The sequence below is a fragment of the Trachemys scripta genome, chromosome 6 (assembly GCF_013100865.1).
Source record: "Trachemys scripta elegans isolate TJP31775 chromosome 6, CAS_Tse_1.0, whole genome shotgun sequence".
Classification (NCBI taxonomy): domain Eukaryota; kingdom Metazoa; phylum Chordata; order Testudines; family Emydidae; genus Trachemys; species Trachemys scripta.
Genome location: NC_048303.1, coordinates 10,290,338 through 10,305,833, shown reverse-complemented (window position 1 = coordinate 10,305,833; position 15,496 = coordinate 10,290,338). Strand labels below are relative to the sequence as shown.

General features: G+C 43.8%; 2 protein-coding genes across 2 annotated transcripts in view; one reads left to right on the top strand and one right to left on the bottom strand.

Moving 5' to 3' along the window:
- HAUS1 (HAUS augmin like complex subunit 1) overlaps nt 1-522 on the bottom strand; it is a 21,184-nt gene extending 20,662 nt beyond the window's left edge. Inside the window, exon 1 of the mRNA XM_034774591.1 lies at nt 394-522. Within this exon, the coding sequence (XP_034630482.1) occupies nt 394-414 (21 nt within the window). The 5' untranslated portion in view covers nt 415-522. The remainder of the gene's footprint in view (nt 1-393) is intronic.
- Nucleotides 523-5,260: 4,738 nt separating this feature from the next.
- On the top strand, nt 5,261-15,196 carry ATP5F1A (ATP synthase F1 subunit alpha; the record flags this gene model as incomplete). Its single annotated transcript, XM_034773939.1, is given in 12 exon segments — nt 5,261-5,345; nt 6,477-6,555; nt 8,006-8,175; nt 10,148-10,321; nt 10,414-10,580; nt 10,757-10,905; nt 12,293-12,444; nt 12,579-12,803; nt 12,934-13,041; nt 13,749-13,893; nt 14,273-14,423; nt 14,971-15,196. Coding segments are annotated over 12 exon segments (1,687 nt in total), but the record flags the coding sequence as incomplete, so codon positions are not given.
- Between the last annotated feature and the right edge of the window lie 300 nt (nt 15,197-15,496).

The following is a 15,496-nucleotide window of genomic DNA, read 5'->3' as shown; positions in this document are numbered from 1 at the left end:
AGTGTCTGCCAGCCGGAGACGTAGAGGCAATCCCCGGGGGGGCATTGGGAGCGCACAGCGGGGGGGGTGACAGCTTAGGGGGAAGTAGAGGCAATCCCCGGGGGGGCATTGGGAGCACACAGCGGGGAGTGACAGCTTAGGGGAAGCGGAGGCAAACCCCGGGGGTGGGGGGGAGCTGGAGGGGATAGCACAGGGGGGGGCAGAAGCGAACACGGGGGGAGGGAAGGCACGGGGAAGCCCGTGGGCGCACTGCGAGGAAGAGGTCAGAGGGCACTGGGGGCGCGCAGGGAGGAGGGGCCATGAGGCGGGGGGGGGATGGAGTATCCCGGCCGGGCGGACTCGGGCCGGACATGCCCCTCTCTGTGGGGGCAGCGCCCGCGCGGTGACCGTTACCCGTCTGAGCTTCTCCTCCATCCCGGCCTCCGCCGCCGCTTGGCGGATTGCGCCGCGTTGAATCCCGTCTCCTCCCGCCGCCTTCCCGTCATCCTCCGCGCACCGCTTCAGCCGGCACTGAGGGGACGAGGCGCACACAGATGACCTCAGTGCCGCGGCGCTTGCTGGGAGTTGTAGTTCGCAGCGGGTGTCCTTCTCTCAGACCCCGCCCCCTCCCTAAACCACGCCCAGAAGGGACTGACAGGCTGGTGGCCGCGCCCCTTGCCCTAGAGACGGCACACAAGGGGTCTGGGCTGTGTGACCCTCTGTCTGCAACGAGGGGCCTCGCCTTGCTCAGCCTGGGGCAAGAAGAATGTTGCAGAATTCACACCAAAAAAACATGTCACCTTACAGTACAGTAACCAAGTCCACAGTGGGCACCTGTCACTGTGATGATGTGGAGACACAGAGTTGTGAAATCTGTCACCATGTCAGGACATGGGTCCTCCGACCCCTCCGACCCCCCCAAAAACCCTCTGTTGTATCACGATGTATTGATGCTGTCAGGAAACCCATCACCATGTCCTGGCGTGGTGACATGGTGTCCCAAAATCTTGTGATTGTACCATAGTGTCATTGTCAGGAAAACCCATCATCATGTCTTATCCCAGTGGCACAGTGTCACTGTGTTGTCATGTCCTGCTGTGATGATATACTTTTGTTCTGAGATTAGGACATAGTGCAGTTAAAAACTTACCGTGTTAAAAATGTTGTTTAAAATGTTACCATGTAATGCCACTGCCACTTCCACGCAGTCTTAAAAAATAACCACTATGCTGTTATATGTGATGATTTAATTCCATAAAGAAATCATGTTGTGCAAAGATTACAAGAAAAAAGGAACTGTGATATCACTATGTATGCACACAAAGTAGTAAGATTGCTAAAACATGTTATCAGGTCACAATAAAATGGAAGGTTTCAGAGTAAAATGGAACAATGTCTTGAAAAATGTCATCATAATATAGGATTTGGACATCTTGAAGAAAATAGCATCACACCATGATATGATGATGCACATCTCCTCAGTAACACTAGCTGCTATGAACACATCAAACCCATCCTCCTCTCCCTGCACTGCCTTCCCATAGACTATCAAATGAAGTTCAAGGTCTTGCTCCTTCTCTTCAAGATGCTCAATGGCCTGGCTCAGGGTATCTGAAAGATCACGTAAAGTTCTGAGATGAGGACTGTTGTCAGAAACTTTGCTCCTCTGGTACAGAGAAACTTGACAGTGGAAAAGCTCATCTATGCAAGACACAAAGCTTTCTCTGAGGCTTGCCCAAGACTGTGGAATGAATGCCCCCAGCAATTAAAGACCATCATAAACCTCGCCACCTTCTGCTCTAGGTGCAAGGAGCATTTATTTGACCTTGCCTTCCCAACAAATGTATAACAACTTGTATATTTGTTATCAAAAAACATTTCCTAAACAAAACAGTCCACCGCATATACTTCTCCCCCTGAAGGGAGGATGAGACAACAAACCCATCACAGATGTTAGTCATGTGGCTTAATGCACTACTGGAAGGCACTCAGATACTACCTTGGTGGGTACAGTAAAGAACCTGAACAGAATACATTAGAATAGCATGTTTTACGGGTTTGGATATAATTTTATGACGGTAAAAAGATCTTTCACTATGCAGAATCGCCCCAGTAAAATCACGACAATCCCTTTAAAATTCCAGACAGGTGGCCACCCTGGTTTACTATCATACAGATAGATCATAGGTAGGGCTCCGGGTCTGTAAGTGGTTGTGGAAGTCATGAATTCCGTGACTTTCCATGATCTCTGTGACTTCTCAGCAGTCCCACAGCCAACTGCACCAGTGCTGCTTGGGTGGCCAGAGGCATCTGGGCCTGGGGACCGCCAAAGCCATAGGTGCCGACTTCCCCTCTTTTCTGTGGGTGCTCAACCCTCACCTCTGCCCCCGCCCCCCCTCCCCCCCTTCCATGAGGCTCCGCCCCTGCCTCACCCCTTCTCCGCCCCCATTCCAACCCCTTCCCCAAAGTCCCCGTCCCAACTCCGCTCCCTCCCTGCCCCATTCCAACTTCTTCCCCAAATCCCTGCCCCGGCCCTGCCTCTTCCCCTGCTCCTCCACTGAGCGCTCCACGTTCCTGCTCCTCCCCCACTCCTGGAGTGTGAAAACAGCTGTTTGGCAGCAGCCAGGCGGGCGGGAAGCGCTGGGAGGTAGGCGGAGGAGCAGGGACGCAGCATGCCCGGGGGGGAGGGGAGGAGAAGGAGGTGCAGTGGGGGGGGGAGGGGAGCTTGGGTGCCGGTGGGTGCCCCCCAAAGCAGCATTTCCCCCCACCCCCTCCCAGCTAAGATTTAGTCTGGGGTATATAGTAAAAGTCATTTTTGAATTTTAGTTTATTGCCTGTGACCTGTCCATGACTTTTACTAAAAATACCCATGACTAAATCGTAGCCTTAATCATAGGTACTGAGTAGGATAATAGATAGAAAGATAATACTTTGCTTTTCTGTTTAGAAGTCCTAAATCCTACGCTTTCAAAATGCATGAGTCAGGCCACCAAAAAAACCCATGAGATATCTTAAAAATACTGTGATTTAAAAATAATACATTTGGGGGGTTTTGTTTTGTTTTATGGTGTCTGAATCTTTAGGGTATGCCTTTCCAAGCTTTTCTCCGCAAACACAAGGGCTAGAAACTTACATTTTAAAAAAAATGGCATTTGAAATAATCATAGGACTCCTGTAATTAGGACTTAAAGAAAAAACACCCAATATTTTGAGATTCACGTTAAAATTGCAAGAGTAGGCATCACAAATCAGATTCTCATGTTTATTCTCAAAGTAGCTTTTGATGTTCTCTATTTCCCCTTTTCAGACTTTAGGAAGATCTTGTAGGTTTTTGCTTTTAGTTTTATTTAACATTTTTGGGTATGGAGAGAAAGTTTTCGCAGCATGCCAGTCTAATCCCTAGGGACTCATTTCATAGCCCAGACTTTCTCAGTTTAAAATGTGTATCTTTTGCTATCTTCATGCTGGACTTGGCAAATTTCATTGTCAAATAAAAGTGCAGCTGTGTAGCTGGACCATAGAGAGGCATGATGTAGCTGATATAGATCTGGATCTTTAGTTGCATCTTGTATATTGCCTGGGGTGGCCACTGCTGCATCCCCAGAATATAGGGTGACCAGATGAGATGAAGAAAATATCGGGACACGGGGGGGGAGGCAAAAAAAAAAAAGCCGAGTGCTGCCGGCCAGCTGAGCAAATTAAAAAAAAAGAGTGATCCCGGCGACGCAAAATATCGGGACAAAAATTGTGTCCCGACCAGAGATCGATCGGGACGCGGGACAAACAGTTCAAAATCGGGATGGTCCAGATTTTATTGGGATGTCTGGTCACCCTACCAGAATACCAGGCATTCCAGTACTTCTGGGAATGGCATAAGCCCACACTTGCCAGCTTGACCCTGATCCTGCCAGTGTGACCTTCCACACACTTGACCTCACATGTACTATGCAGGACCCCATTTTGAAGAGCATTTCCTACGACTCCCATGGACATGACCTTGCATGCACAAAGCATGCAAGTCACAGTGGTGGGAGGCTAAGTGGCGCTAGGGTGACCAGACATCCTGATATTATTAGGACCGTCCTGATATTAGTGGCTTTGTCTTACATATGCAACTATTTCCCCCCCGCCTCCCAAAAAGTTTCCCAATTTTTCACACTTGCTATCTGGTCACCGAGTGCTCTTCAGAATGGTGCCCCTCGTCCGTGATACCAGACAAAACCACGTCCAGTTTTGTCTCAGTACTAGAAAGGGACAAAACCATGGAAAAAGAGGACTGGTCGGCTTAAAACCAGATGAATGACCTGCCTAAAATTGCAGGCAATTTATGTAAAGACATTTCCACACAATACACAGTGGTTTTGCCATACAATTGTCACATTCCCCATGACAAAGAAGTACCTTCACCTGGTGCAACGGAGGAAGCCTTGATGGCCAAGTTTCTACAGAATTGCCAATGCCAAGCTTTCAAAAATCATTAGGCCCTGAAACATCATCAGATTGACTTAAAATTCAGAAAACTTTTTCTTTGCCTCCAACTTTTAGAATCTTTAGGGTGCTCTACGGGCTTTCAAGCTTTTTTTCCACAACCACAAGGGTCTAGAAACGATATAATGTGTGTGCACGCACACATATATAGTGTGTTTGTGTGTATGTACATACATATATCTAGTCTGTGTGTGCGTGCACATGTGAACGTGTGTATATGTATGGTGTGCTGTGTATATATATATAAATTAAAGCAGAGCTTCTTACAGAATCACATGACTCCAGGATCTGGAGTTCCAAGAAAACCACCAAACACTGGGATATTATTGTGAGAACTAGTGACACTGAGTAACAGTGCGGCATGGCCACTATCATGTTGGCTATGGGACAGGGTGGCAGGGGCCACAAGTTAGCCCTGCCCTCTGCCAGCCTGGACTGGCCCCACCCCTTGGATGCAGCCCTTTGCCTGCCTGGGGGAGGGGCAGCTGCCTCTGCTTCTGATGGGCGGGGCCATTTCAAGGGCAACTGACAATTTTTTTTTTTACAATTTCAAATTGTATTTTTTTTACAGGAAATGCCCTCAAAATGGTGAGAAACCCCCGAAATTGTGAAATGAAAAGTGTAAGATATCCCCCTGGGGCGGAGGGGCTGCAAGAACTACTTCCGGGTCAGGGCCTGTGCTTGCCCCGCCGCGGCGGGGTGGGGGCGTGACCTTCCCGCAGAAGGGGCGGAGCGGAAGCGGCCATTTTGTGCGGAGTGTGCAAGGCGCCGGCGGCAGCAGCAGGAGACACCCCCCGCTCGCCCCTCAGCCCAGCAAGATGCTCTCGGTCCGCGTGGCTGCCGCCCTCGCCCGCGCGCTGCCCCGGCAGGCCGGCCTGGTGAGAACGCGCTGGGCGCGGGGGGAGCCGGGCGCACCCGCCGCTGCCGCCATCTTGGAGTCCGGGCCTGGGGTGACATTGAGTGGGGCCCGCGGGGCTGCCTCCTCCCCGTAGCTGGAGCCGGACCCCCGCCATCGTCCTCCTCTGGCTGGGTGCTGCGGGGGGCTCGGCTCCAGCTAGGGCAGGCCCAACCCGGGTCTCTGGGGGGGGAGGAGACAGACTGGGGGCCAAGCGCGGGGCTGAGCTCCGGGCTGGGGTATCCCTGGCACCCTCCTACCCCGGAGCAGGCCACTTGGAAGCCTTGGGATCTCGGTGGGGGGTTGGGGTGGGAGTGCAGGGGTCTCTGAGGCTACTCAGCCCCAGGCAGTGACCCTGGTGAAGGTGAGTGTGGGAAGCCACCAAAGCCCCCGTCTTATTGGCCTGGCATTTGCTTGTGTTAACTTTTGTTTTTAGACAGTCCTCTGGAAGCCTTAGTGCTGCTTTCTGTTTTGTGCAGTTCGCCTTTGTGGCACTAGCTTTTTTGTTGTCGTCTTTTACCCGAACTCATGTTAATTGATCTCACTTATGAGGGTGAGAACTTCAGGAGGACACTCTCTGCTTAAATTGATTCCTTTTTTTTAAAAAAAATCCCAGTTTCTGATAGTGCCCTTCTTAAAATCCCTTTTTGAAAAAAAATCAAACCATCTTGTGGCTTAAAACCCGTTACAGAAAGTAATTAAACCCAAAGTGCTGTGAGTGGTAATCACCTTGAAAGCACTTCTGGAAGGTGCTCATATGCTACTGTGTTAAGGACAGTATAGAATCCGAATGTAAAATGCATTAAGTAAACTAAAAATAGGAACTCTTCACTAGCTACTTTTGATTATACTAATCTTGGGCCTGATCCTTCAAACTGTGTAGGAGGCCTTCTGTTGAAGTTAGTGGGGCTCTGCAGGGGGTATCGCCAGGAAGCAACTTGTGAAATTGAGGAATTAGGTGTTGGGTTTCTCTCTGGAAATTTTGTTCATGCAGATGGCTTTCAAGGTGGTGGTGTCCTTTAAAATATTGTGTTCCTCTTGCATGTTTTTACGCAGTCACTAGAAACCCAACATAAATTACTGACTCTTTAAACAAAATACTTTTTGTTGTTAGGTTTCCAGAAATGCCCTGGGTGCAACATTTGTTGCTACAAGGAACATCCATGCCTCCAAAACTAGTCTTCAAAAAGTTGGTGAGTCCAAAGAAACTTCTGAACATAAGACACATGCTGTTCATGCAAATTTGAATTTGCTAACCAAATGGAAATATTCACAGCAGATAGAAAGATGACCTTGCAAAATAAGTTCAACATTTCAGTTTGTAAATGTCTCCCATCTCCTTGTTTTGTGGAGATTTGTTTATATCAAATGGTCTTTTAGAGGTGTCATAGATATTAATATGTACCTTAGTTATTTTGTTTGAATTACTTGGTCAGTTGTCAATGGTATGCTCAAACTAGAGGGAATGGTATAGTAGTCTTAAGCATCAGATATAGGGTACCTAGACCACCTGGAACTGAAGGTTGAATTTAGCCCTTCTAAAAGAGATAAAGGGAGTACTATGCAGAAGAGCTTTAAAGTCTTAAGCCCCAGTTTCTTGTTGGTTCAGTATTCGTGCTAAAATCATGGCTTTCTCAAGAAGTGCTTGGGTTTGACCCTGTGTCCTTGGCCATAGTTTCCCTGTCCCTCCAGCAGTATGCTTTGTCTGCTTGGCTGTATTTTTCAGTGCTGCTGTATACGACTAGTCAAATGGTTTAAGACCTTTCAGGCTGAATGACATTTTATAAAATGTAAATGTCTTAACAGCATGGGCCTAGCTTGTCTGCCCTGCTGGTACAAGCTTTTGACCTTAGTTTGGCAGTGTATCATAACCAAGTTCTAATGGAGTAAGATACAGCTCGTTAGATTAACCATAAATTAAAACAAAGAACTAAGTAGACTAGATTAATCCAGTCTGTTTAGTTCTTTGTTTTAATTTTCCCTTGCTTTGCAATAATGAAAATAAACTGTTCAGTTTCTTCAGTTGTACTTCCATATGCTAATGCAGCACACTACTACAGTCTTTGAGTTGTGCGTTTTAGGAGAATGTTCACTTAAACTATCTGCCTTTTATGGGAACACTTCTCTGGCTTTTTTTATAAAACCTTGTTTCTGCATTTACAGAATTTTAATATTTACCTAATCCATGTGAATGCTATACTAGTCTAGCCACAGCAGAACTAAGTTTAGATTCTGCAACTGTATTAGACTAGATGCCCCCAAATGGAGCCCCATAGCATTTTGTCACTACCTATCCAGCTTCTAACCCCTCAATGGGTCCAAATCTAATGCTTTCATCCTTTTTGGAGAATTAAGCGGTTGTATCTTAATACACTTCAGCGAGCATCACTCCTGAATTCATCATGCTGCCTGACAGAGGCACTGTGTTGTTACGGTAACAGAAAATTCCCATTTAGATATGGGAGCAGTTATGGCTACCATGGGCTGTTTCTCCCCAGCAAGCTGTCGTTTTAAAGAACAGTTGTGCCTAAAATCTTGCATTATGCCTGGTTTAACTTGTATTTTCTTGAATTAACGCTACTAAATTCGTACAACTGCTTTAACAAGGTACTGTTCCAGTTTAAAATTATTTGTTCTTACCAGGCACTGCTGAGGTATCCTCTATTCTTGAGGAACGTATTCTGGGAACTGACACCTCCGTTGAGCTAGAAGAGACTGGGCGTGTGCTGTCAATTGGTGATGGTATTGCCCGTGTCTACGGCCTAAGGAATGTTCAAGCAGAAGAAATGGTCGAGTTCTCTTCTGGACTAAAGGTAAACTTGATACAACTAAAACTTTGTTTCAGTCTGAGGGTTTCTATGATGCTAAAAGTATCATTGGAACTTCTCTGAGATTCTGCTTGATAGCATACTATGTTCAGAAGCACTTATCCTCTACTTCGTATGGGAGTGCAGGGAATATTTTGAGTAACATTTGTTGTGGAGACCAGAATTTAAATTGCAATCGGAACAATAATGTTATGGTTTTTAGTGTTGGTATTTAGTCTCCCTTAGATGTATCACTATCTTGCTTTTTTATTTCTTCACATTTTCAATTACCAGATAAGCCTTAAGATGGAAACTAAACAGAACAGGTGAACTTGTGAGGGTCTGAAGGAGGGGCTTCCCTAGCTTCAGAGAATGTTCTTTAGTTCAGTGAAGGAACTTAAAGTAAAAAATTACCACAGCTGAATACAGTGCACAGTAATTAGCTGGATTCAGGAGTCAACAGTCCAATAGGAGCAAAGCAGTGAGCTGAGCATATTTTTCTGCTCCTCACAACACCTGTGAGTGCTTGGTTAGTAATTCCTAGTGTCTAGTAATTTCTGAGTGACTTTCGTTTTCTATATGACTTGCCTCCAAAATAATGGGAGGGCCCTTGAACTTGATACTAGAAGCCCATGGCTACTCTGTTTCAGGGAGTGAGGTGGTTCTTTTAATTTTGGCAAACCCCCTTCTCAAAGACTACACTTTCCAGGAAAAGAGTTCATTCAGTATGTGCACCAAAACTTTCTAAAGGGGGTGTTATTTACCCCTTTGAACTGAAGTTTCAGTTGTCATAGTGCTGATAAATTTCCCTCAAGGCAAATTATCAGTACATCTCAGAGCTAACAGTCTGTCACTTTTTTGCTATTCTTAATCCAGAATTGCTTGCTTAAGAACATAAGAATGGTCTGACCCAGCATGACCAATGCTGCATCTAGCCCAGTATCCTGCCTTCCGATTATGGCCGGTGCCAAGGGTTCAGAGTGAATGAATAGAGCAGGGCAATTATCCAATGATGCATCCCCTGTTGTCAAGCTCCAGATTTTGGCAGACAGAGGTTTAGAAGCAGTCAGAACATGGGGTTGCATCCCTGACCATAATGGCTAATTTCTTTTTTTAAACCCACTTATACTTTTGGCCTTTCTAATATTTCCCCCCCCCCCCCCCAAGGAGCTCTACAGGTTGACTGTGCGTTGTGTGAGGAAGCACCTTGATTTTTTTTAAACCTGCTGCCTATTAATTTCACCAGGTGACTTTTGGTTCTTGTGTTATGTGAAAAGGAGTAAATAACACTTGCTTTTCCCATAACATCCATCATTTCATAGACTTTTTTTATCATATTCTGCCTTAGTCATCTCTCTTCTAAGCTGAACAGTCCCATTTTCTTTAATCCTTCCTTTTATAGGAGTTGTCCTATATCCTAATCATTTTTGTTGCCCTTCTCTACCTTTTCCAATTCTAATATCTTTTTTAGAGATCGGGTGACAAGAATGGATTTATATAACGGCATTATATTTTCTGTCTTAGTCCTTATCCCTTTCCTAATGGTTCCTAACATTCTCTTAGCGTTATTGACCGCTGCTGCGCATTGAGCAAATGTTTTCAGAGAACTATCTACAATGACTGAGATCTTTCCTCTGTGGTAAGGGCTAACTTAGACCCCATCCATTTTATATGTATAGTTGAGGTGGCTTTCCAATATGCATAACTTTGTATTGTCTTAATGATTTGTCGCTTATTTAAAACATGCCTCTAGAGTTCCCTCTCCTTCTAGAAACAGCCTGACTAGAGATGCACAGCCTCAGTCTACCTGCTGTGGCAACTTCATCTATGGAGAACTCAAATGTTTTTAAGCCTCTTATCGTTCAGAATACCTTCATTTTTTTTCTAATTCTCTTAATATCTGGTTAAATTGTTGCAAGAACTAACTGAATTCCTGCCTGCATCATGTTGTTCCATAACGGCATCACCTCTGTTTTAGGGTATGTCCCTGAACTTGGAACCTGACAATGTTGGTGTTGTCGTGTTTGGTAACGACAGACTGATTAAGGAAGGGGACATTGTGAAGAGGACTGGTGCCATTGTGGATGTTCCAGTTGGTGATGAGCTCTTGGGCCGTGTCGTAGATGCGCTGGGTAATGCCATTGATGGAAAGGTAAATGTAGCAAACAAATATTTGTTTGCCTCTTAAATTATATAGTGACACATGCTTTGTGCAGAGCTACAAAACCTTTCTTTGCTTTCAAGGGTCCACTTGGTTCTAAGATACGTAGGAGAGTTGGTCTAAAGGCTCCTGGGATCATTCCCAGAATCTCTGTGCGTGAGCCTATGCAAACTGGCATCAAGGCTGTGGATAGTTTAGTACCTATTGGCCGTGGCCAACGTGAATTGATCATTGGTGACAGACAGACTGGGTAAGCAATCCGTGTCTTCTGAAGCGTACTGTTTAATGTCTAAGCTGCTAAGGAGCTGTTTCTTTATGGAAGAAAAGGTTGAATATACAAAGTTAATCTGTACATGTGGAGGGAAGAAAACAAAGTAACTTGGACAAATTAGCCCATCTGAGTTCTCACTTTCTACTACTTTGCAGCAAAACTTCAATTGCTATTGACACAATCATCAACCAAAAACGATTTAATGATGGAACTGATGAGAAAAAGAAACTATACTGTATATATGTCGCAATTGGTCAGAAGAGATCTACTGTTGCTCAGCTGGTGAAGAGGCTTACTGATGCAGGTATAAAGAGTTGGAGAAAACACTGCAATTCTCTAAAGTGACTTTCCAATTCAGCTTTTACACTAATACTATTCCTTCTGTACATTTAATAATGGGTTAACTGGTTCAACTTGATTAACTGGTGCAAATGAGTTAAATGTCATGGAAGTGCACAAATCTCCTTAAGAGCAAACTGTCTGCTGAATCTCTGATGCACAAGAAAAGAACCAGCTTGATTTCAGATCCCAATTTGTGTTTTGCAGTACTTCCAGTTGGCAGAAAAAGCACATTCTGTTGACAGGTGTTCTTTGGAAGTTGCTGAGGCAAGCATGGAACCTGACAGTGCTCTTGTCTGGGTAGCTTTTCAGAGTAGAACTACACCATTGATTTTAATTTCTAGCCAGCCCTTCTTTGGCAGTAGGCTTGTAACTATACCTGAAAAATGCTGTGCATTGTACACACTTCATAAAGTAGATACATTTCCTGTGTCTACACTTCATGTGCAGATGAGTTTGCACAAAATAAATGGGGCATTTTAAGAGTAATGATAGCAGGTGAGGCTGAAGGAAAGACCTTACTTGTAGTCTCATGGTTAGTAACTACAAATGTTCCCGGTCAAAAAGAAGGTTTTCCTTTGCTTACCTCTATTTTGAATTCAATAGTCTTTCACTGCTATTTGAAAATACCCAACACTGACCATGGAGCTGTATTGCTTTGCTTCATGGGCAAGTGGTGTCAACTTCTGGCAGGGGGAAAAAAGGTTGAACTCTGCTGTGATACGTTCTCATGCTAATGTGCTGTAGTCCCATGGAGCAAAGGGCAGTGATATAACTCTGCAGAAGCTGAGAAATTGTTGCCTTGGAGTCACCTGAAGAAGGAGCCTTAAGCTTATGTATATTTAAGCAGATAATGTAATACTATAGCAACAGCTTCATTTAAATTTAAACTATAAATGTATCTCCTTAGAGGGAGACCAAAACAGTGACTGAATTAGTGACAGACTTCATAGCTATTCTAATGGGTTTTTGTGGGATTTTATTTTCCTCTGTCCAGGGAAAAGTAAGCTTTTTTTACGAGATGTAGGCCAAAGATTGTTTTGCTTGCTGATCTGTGCATCTTAATTTAAGATTGGTAATTGTACTAAAGATTACAGTACATGTGAACATTTATCAGATGCAGTCCTTAAAGAAACGTATCCCGATACAAATTTTTCTGCAGCAAATTCCCTAACTGGGGAGTCAGTAACTGAATTGTCCTCCTTGTATTTGCCAAACAATTACTGTTCTAGTAATATGACCTCAGATGTCAATTTTTATATCCAACTGGGGTATGTAATCCAAGAGGAAGAGTCTAAAGGGGTTTTTAAACAAAATAACATTTATCAATAACTGTCTCAAACTCTTTTCAGATGCAATGAAGTACACTATTGTGGTTTCTGCAACAGCGTCGGATGCTGCTCCTCTTCAGTATCTGGCTCCTTATTCTGGTTGCTCCATGGGAGAGTATTTCCGAGACAATGGGAAACATGCTCTGATCATTTATGACGACTTATCCAAACAGGTAAAACGAAATATTCACTATTTCAAGAAACTGTGACATAGCCTTGAACTTAACACTGGAATTTAAACAGATGTACGATTTAGACTTGTCATTAAAAATAAGTTTCTAAACCTTTTTTCTTTATTTTTATACAGGCTGTTGCCTACCGTCAGATGTCTCTGCTGCTGAGACGTCCACCTGGTCGTGAGGCCTACCCTGGGGATGTGTTCTACCTACACTCTCGTCTCTTGGAGAGAGCAGCCAAAATGAATGACTCCTTTGGAGGTGGCTCCCTGACTGCCCTTCCTGTCATTGAGACTCAGGCCGGTGATGTGTCAGCCTACATTCCAACTAATGTAATCTCAATCACTGATGGACAGGTAGGATTTAAGGATCTATTCCTTGTGTGCTGGTGTAACTGGGTGATCTAATAAGTAATCAACGGTCACTATTAAAGTGCATAAAGTCTGTTAGTATCTCAGTAGAAACTCCAGAAATCTGTCTTCACAGATCTTTTTGGAAACTGAACTGTTCTACAAAGGCATCCGTCCAGCCATCAATGTTGGGCTGTCTGTTTCCCGCGTGGGTTCTGCTGCCCAGACCAGAGCCATGAAGCAGGTGAGCATAAAAGAACTTAAATGTTACTAGAACACTTACTGCTTAAAAACAAGGACCGTTAGGTCCTGTCCTATACTCCTTTTCACTTCCTTTTGCTAACATTTAAGATCATAGCTTGAAAAGTAACTGCACATTAAAACTGACTTCACTATTTATTTACATAAAGCCAGTTGTAAATAACTGTAAACGCTCAAAGAATAAACCTCAAGAAACGGACCTCAGCATTCTGATTTTGTAAATATTGGTGGAGTTATAGAAATCCCCCTCTCAATTTAGACATGAAATCCATTCGAAGTATCCAGACCTGAAGGTATTATCTCTGATCAGACTTGTGGTAATCTGTTTAATTGAAATATGAAGGTGGTTAATGTTAACTTTAGCTTTAATGTAAATTGCACAGTTATTCTCCACTGAAGAGTTTACTTCAGGATGCAACACAGCTCCACTACCTGAACTTCTGCTTACCCTCTCTCTCTCTCTCTCTCTCTCTCTCTCTCTCTCCTTCTTGATAGCCTGATTTCTTTTCTTCTCATCCTTACACCATTATGGTGCTCTTTATGCTTAAAAGTGAATTTAATATCCATCATATGGACCTGAAATGAGCTCGTGTTGCTCTGATAGCTTTCTAAGGAAAATAAGTTAGAGGATTTTAGCTGCTTGCAAAATGTGGCATATAACCAAACACAATAATTTTTCTTGTATTTTAGGTGGCCGGTACCATGAAGCTGGAATTGGCTCAGTATCGTGAAGTAGCTGCTTTTGCTCAATTTGGATCTGATCTAGATGCTGCTACTCAACAGCTGCTGAATCGTGGTGTGCGTCTGACTGAGCTTCTCAAACAAGGACAGTATTGTGAGTTCCCCGTCTTTATACAACACTTAACTAGCTGGGGAAGAAACAAGTCTGGGTCTATAGCAAGGTCGGACCGGCTGCAGCCAATGTGAAACGCTTCAGTCCTTTCGGGTGACTTCTGGTTCTGATATGGTGTTGCTAGGCCACTAGAACTTTCTGACTACTAATTATCAGGTCAGCTTCTGTGAGTAGAGCTACAGTAACTTGTTCACAACTACTCAGGTTTGTTATGTGCAGAATACACAGAATGCAGTCTTCATTATTTTTGAATCCTCTTCTCACAAATGTGCAGGAGTCCTTGCAAAGCTCACTGTATAACACTGAGCTATGTTCTGAGGCGAGAAATACAGATTGGCTAACACTACACTTTTCTGTGCAGCCCCCATGGCTATTGAGGAACAGGTTGCAGTCATCTATGCTGGTGTAAGAGGTTACTTGGACAAACTGGAGCCCAGCAAAATCACCAAATTTGAGAGTGCTTTCCTAGCCCATGTTCTGAGCCAGCAACAGACCCTTCTAGCCACAATCAGGTATGTGTCTTCAGTGTTCCCACTTTTATTTTAAAGGTGATGTATGCGTAAATACTCCAAACATAAAGACTAAGATTCTTATTGGTACGTAACAGGGAAGTCCTGAGCATTGAAATTGGATTTTTAATTGTGTAAGTAGTCGCCGTTAAACATATTAATCCCTTCCTTCTCTATTTGAAGGATAGCAATGGAGGGCACATGGCCTGGTCTTTAAAGCATATCTGAAGCATATTAGATTATATTGAAGTAAAGGTCACTGGCAACAAACAGAACCTCATTTAACCTAGATACTGAATTTGTGCCAGAAGTGTACTTTCATTCGCACCACAACTGAAGTCTTACTGATGTTTCCACAAAATATTACCTTCAGCAGTATACCTTAACCTTGCATTCCTGTTCACTCATTTGCTAGCCTGCCACAGACCTCCCACTTAATAGTTAGCAAGATTCTAGATAGCTGTTTTTTGTTTTGTGTCAAGAGGGAGGGGTTAGGGAATGATCTATTATTGGATCTGAAGTGTAATTCATGCCTGTCTTTTTCTAACAGGACTGATGGGAAGATCTCTGAACAAACAGATGCCAAGCTGAAAGAAGTAGTCACAAACTTCCTGGCTACTTTTGAAGCATAAACACTTAACTGTTCTAACATGCCACACTATTGGTCACTGAATTCTAGGGCTCTAACTCCATTCTTCAGAAGTTTAAAGTATGTGTGACTTGACTGTACAGATATCTCATTGAGAATAAAAGGTTCCATGTAAAAAAGTTCTAGACACTCAGTATAAACTGACACCTTTCTATCCAGGTATTCTAGGTGTGTATACAGAAACTACTAAAGCAACACAAATTTAAAAATATAACTCATAAAACTCCCTGAAACTTTCCCCACTCATTGAAGTGCTGTTTATAATCCTGAAAAGAATGTGGAAAATATCATAAGGCTAAAAATTGTCAATATTTAGATCAAATTTTGCTTAGTGTAAAAGTATTTTTCCAGGGATGGCAACGAGAATCTAAAGTCTTAAAAGCTAAACTGGGTCCTTCCTGGCTCACTTATCAATAGAAATAGATTC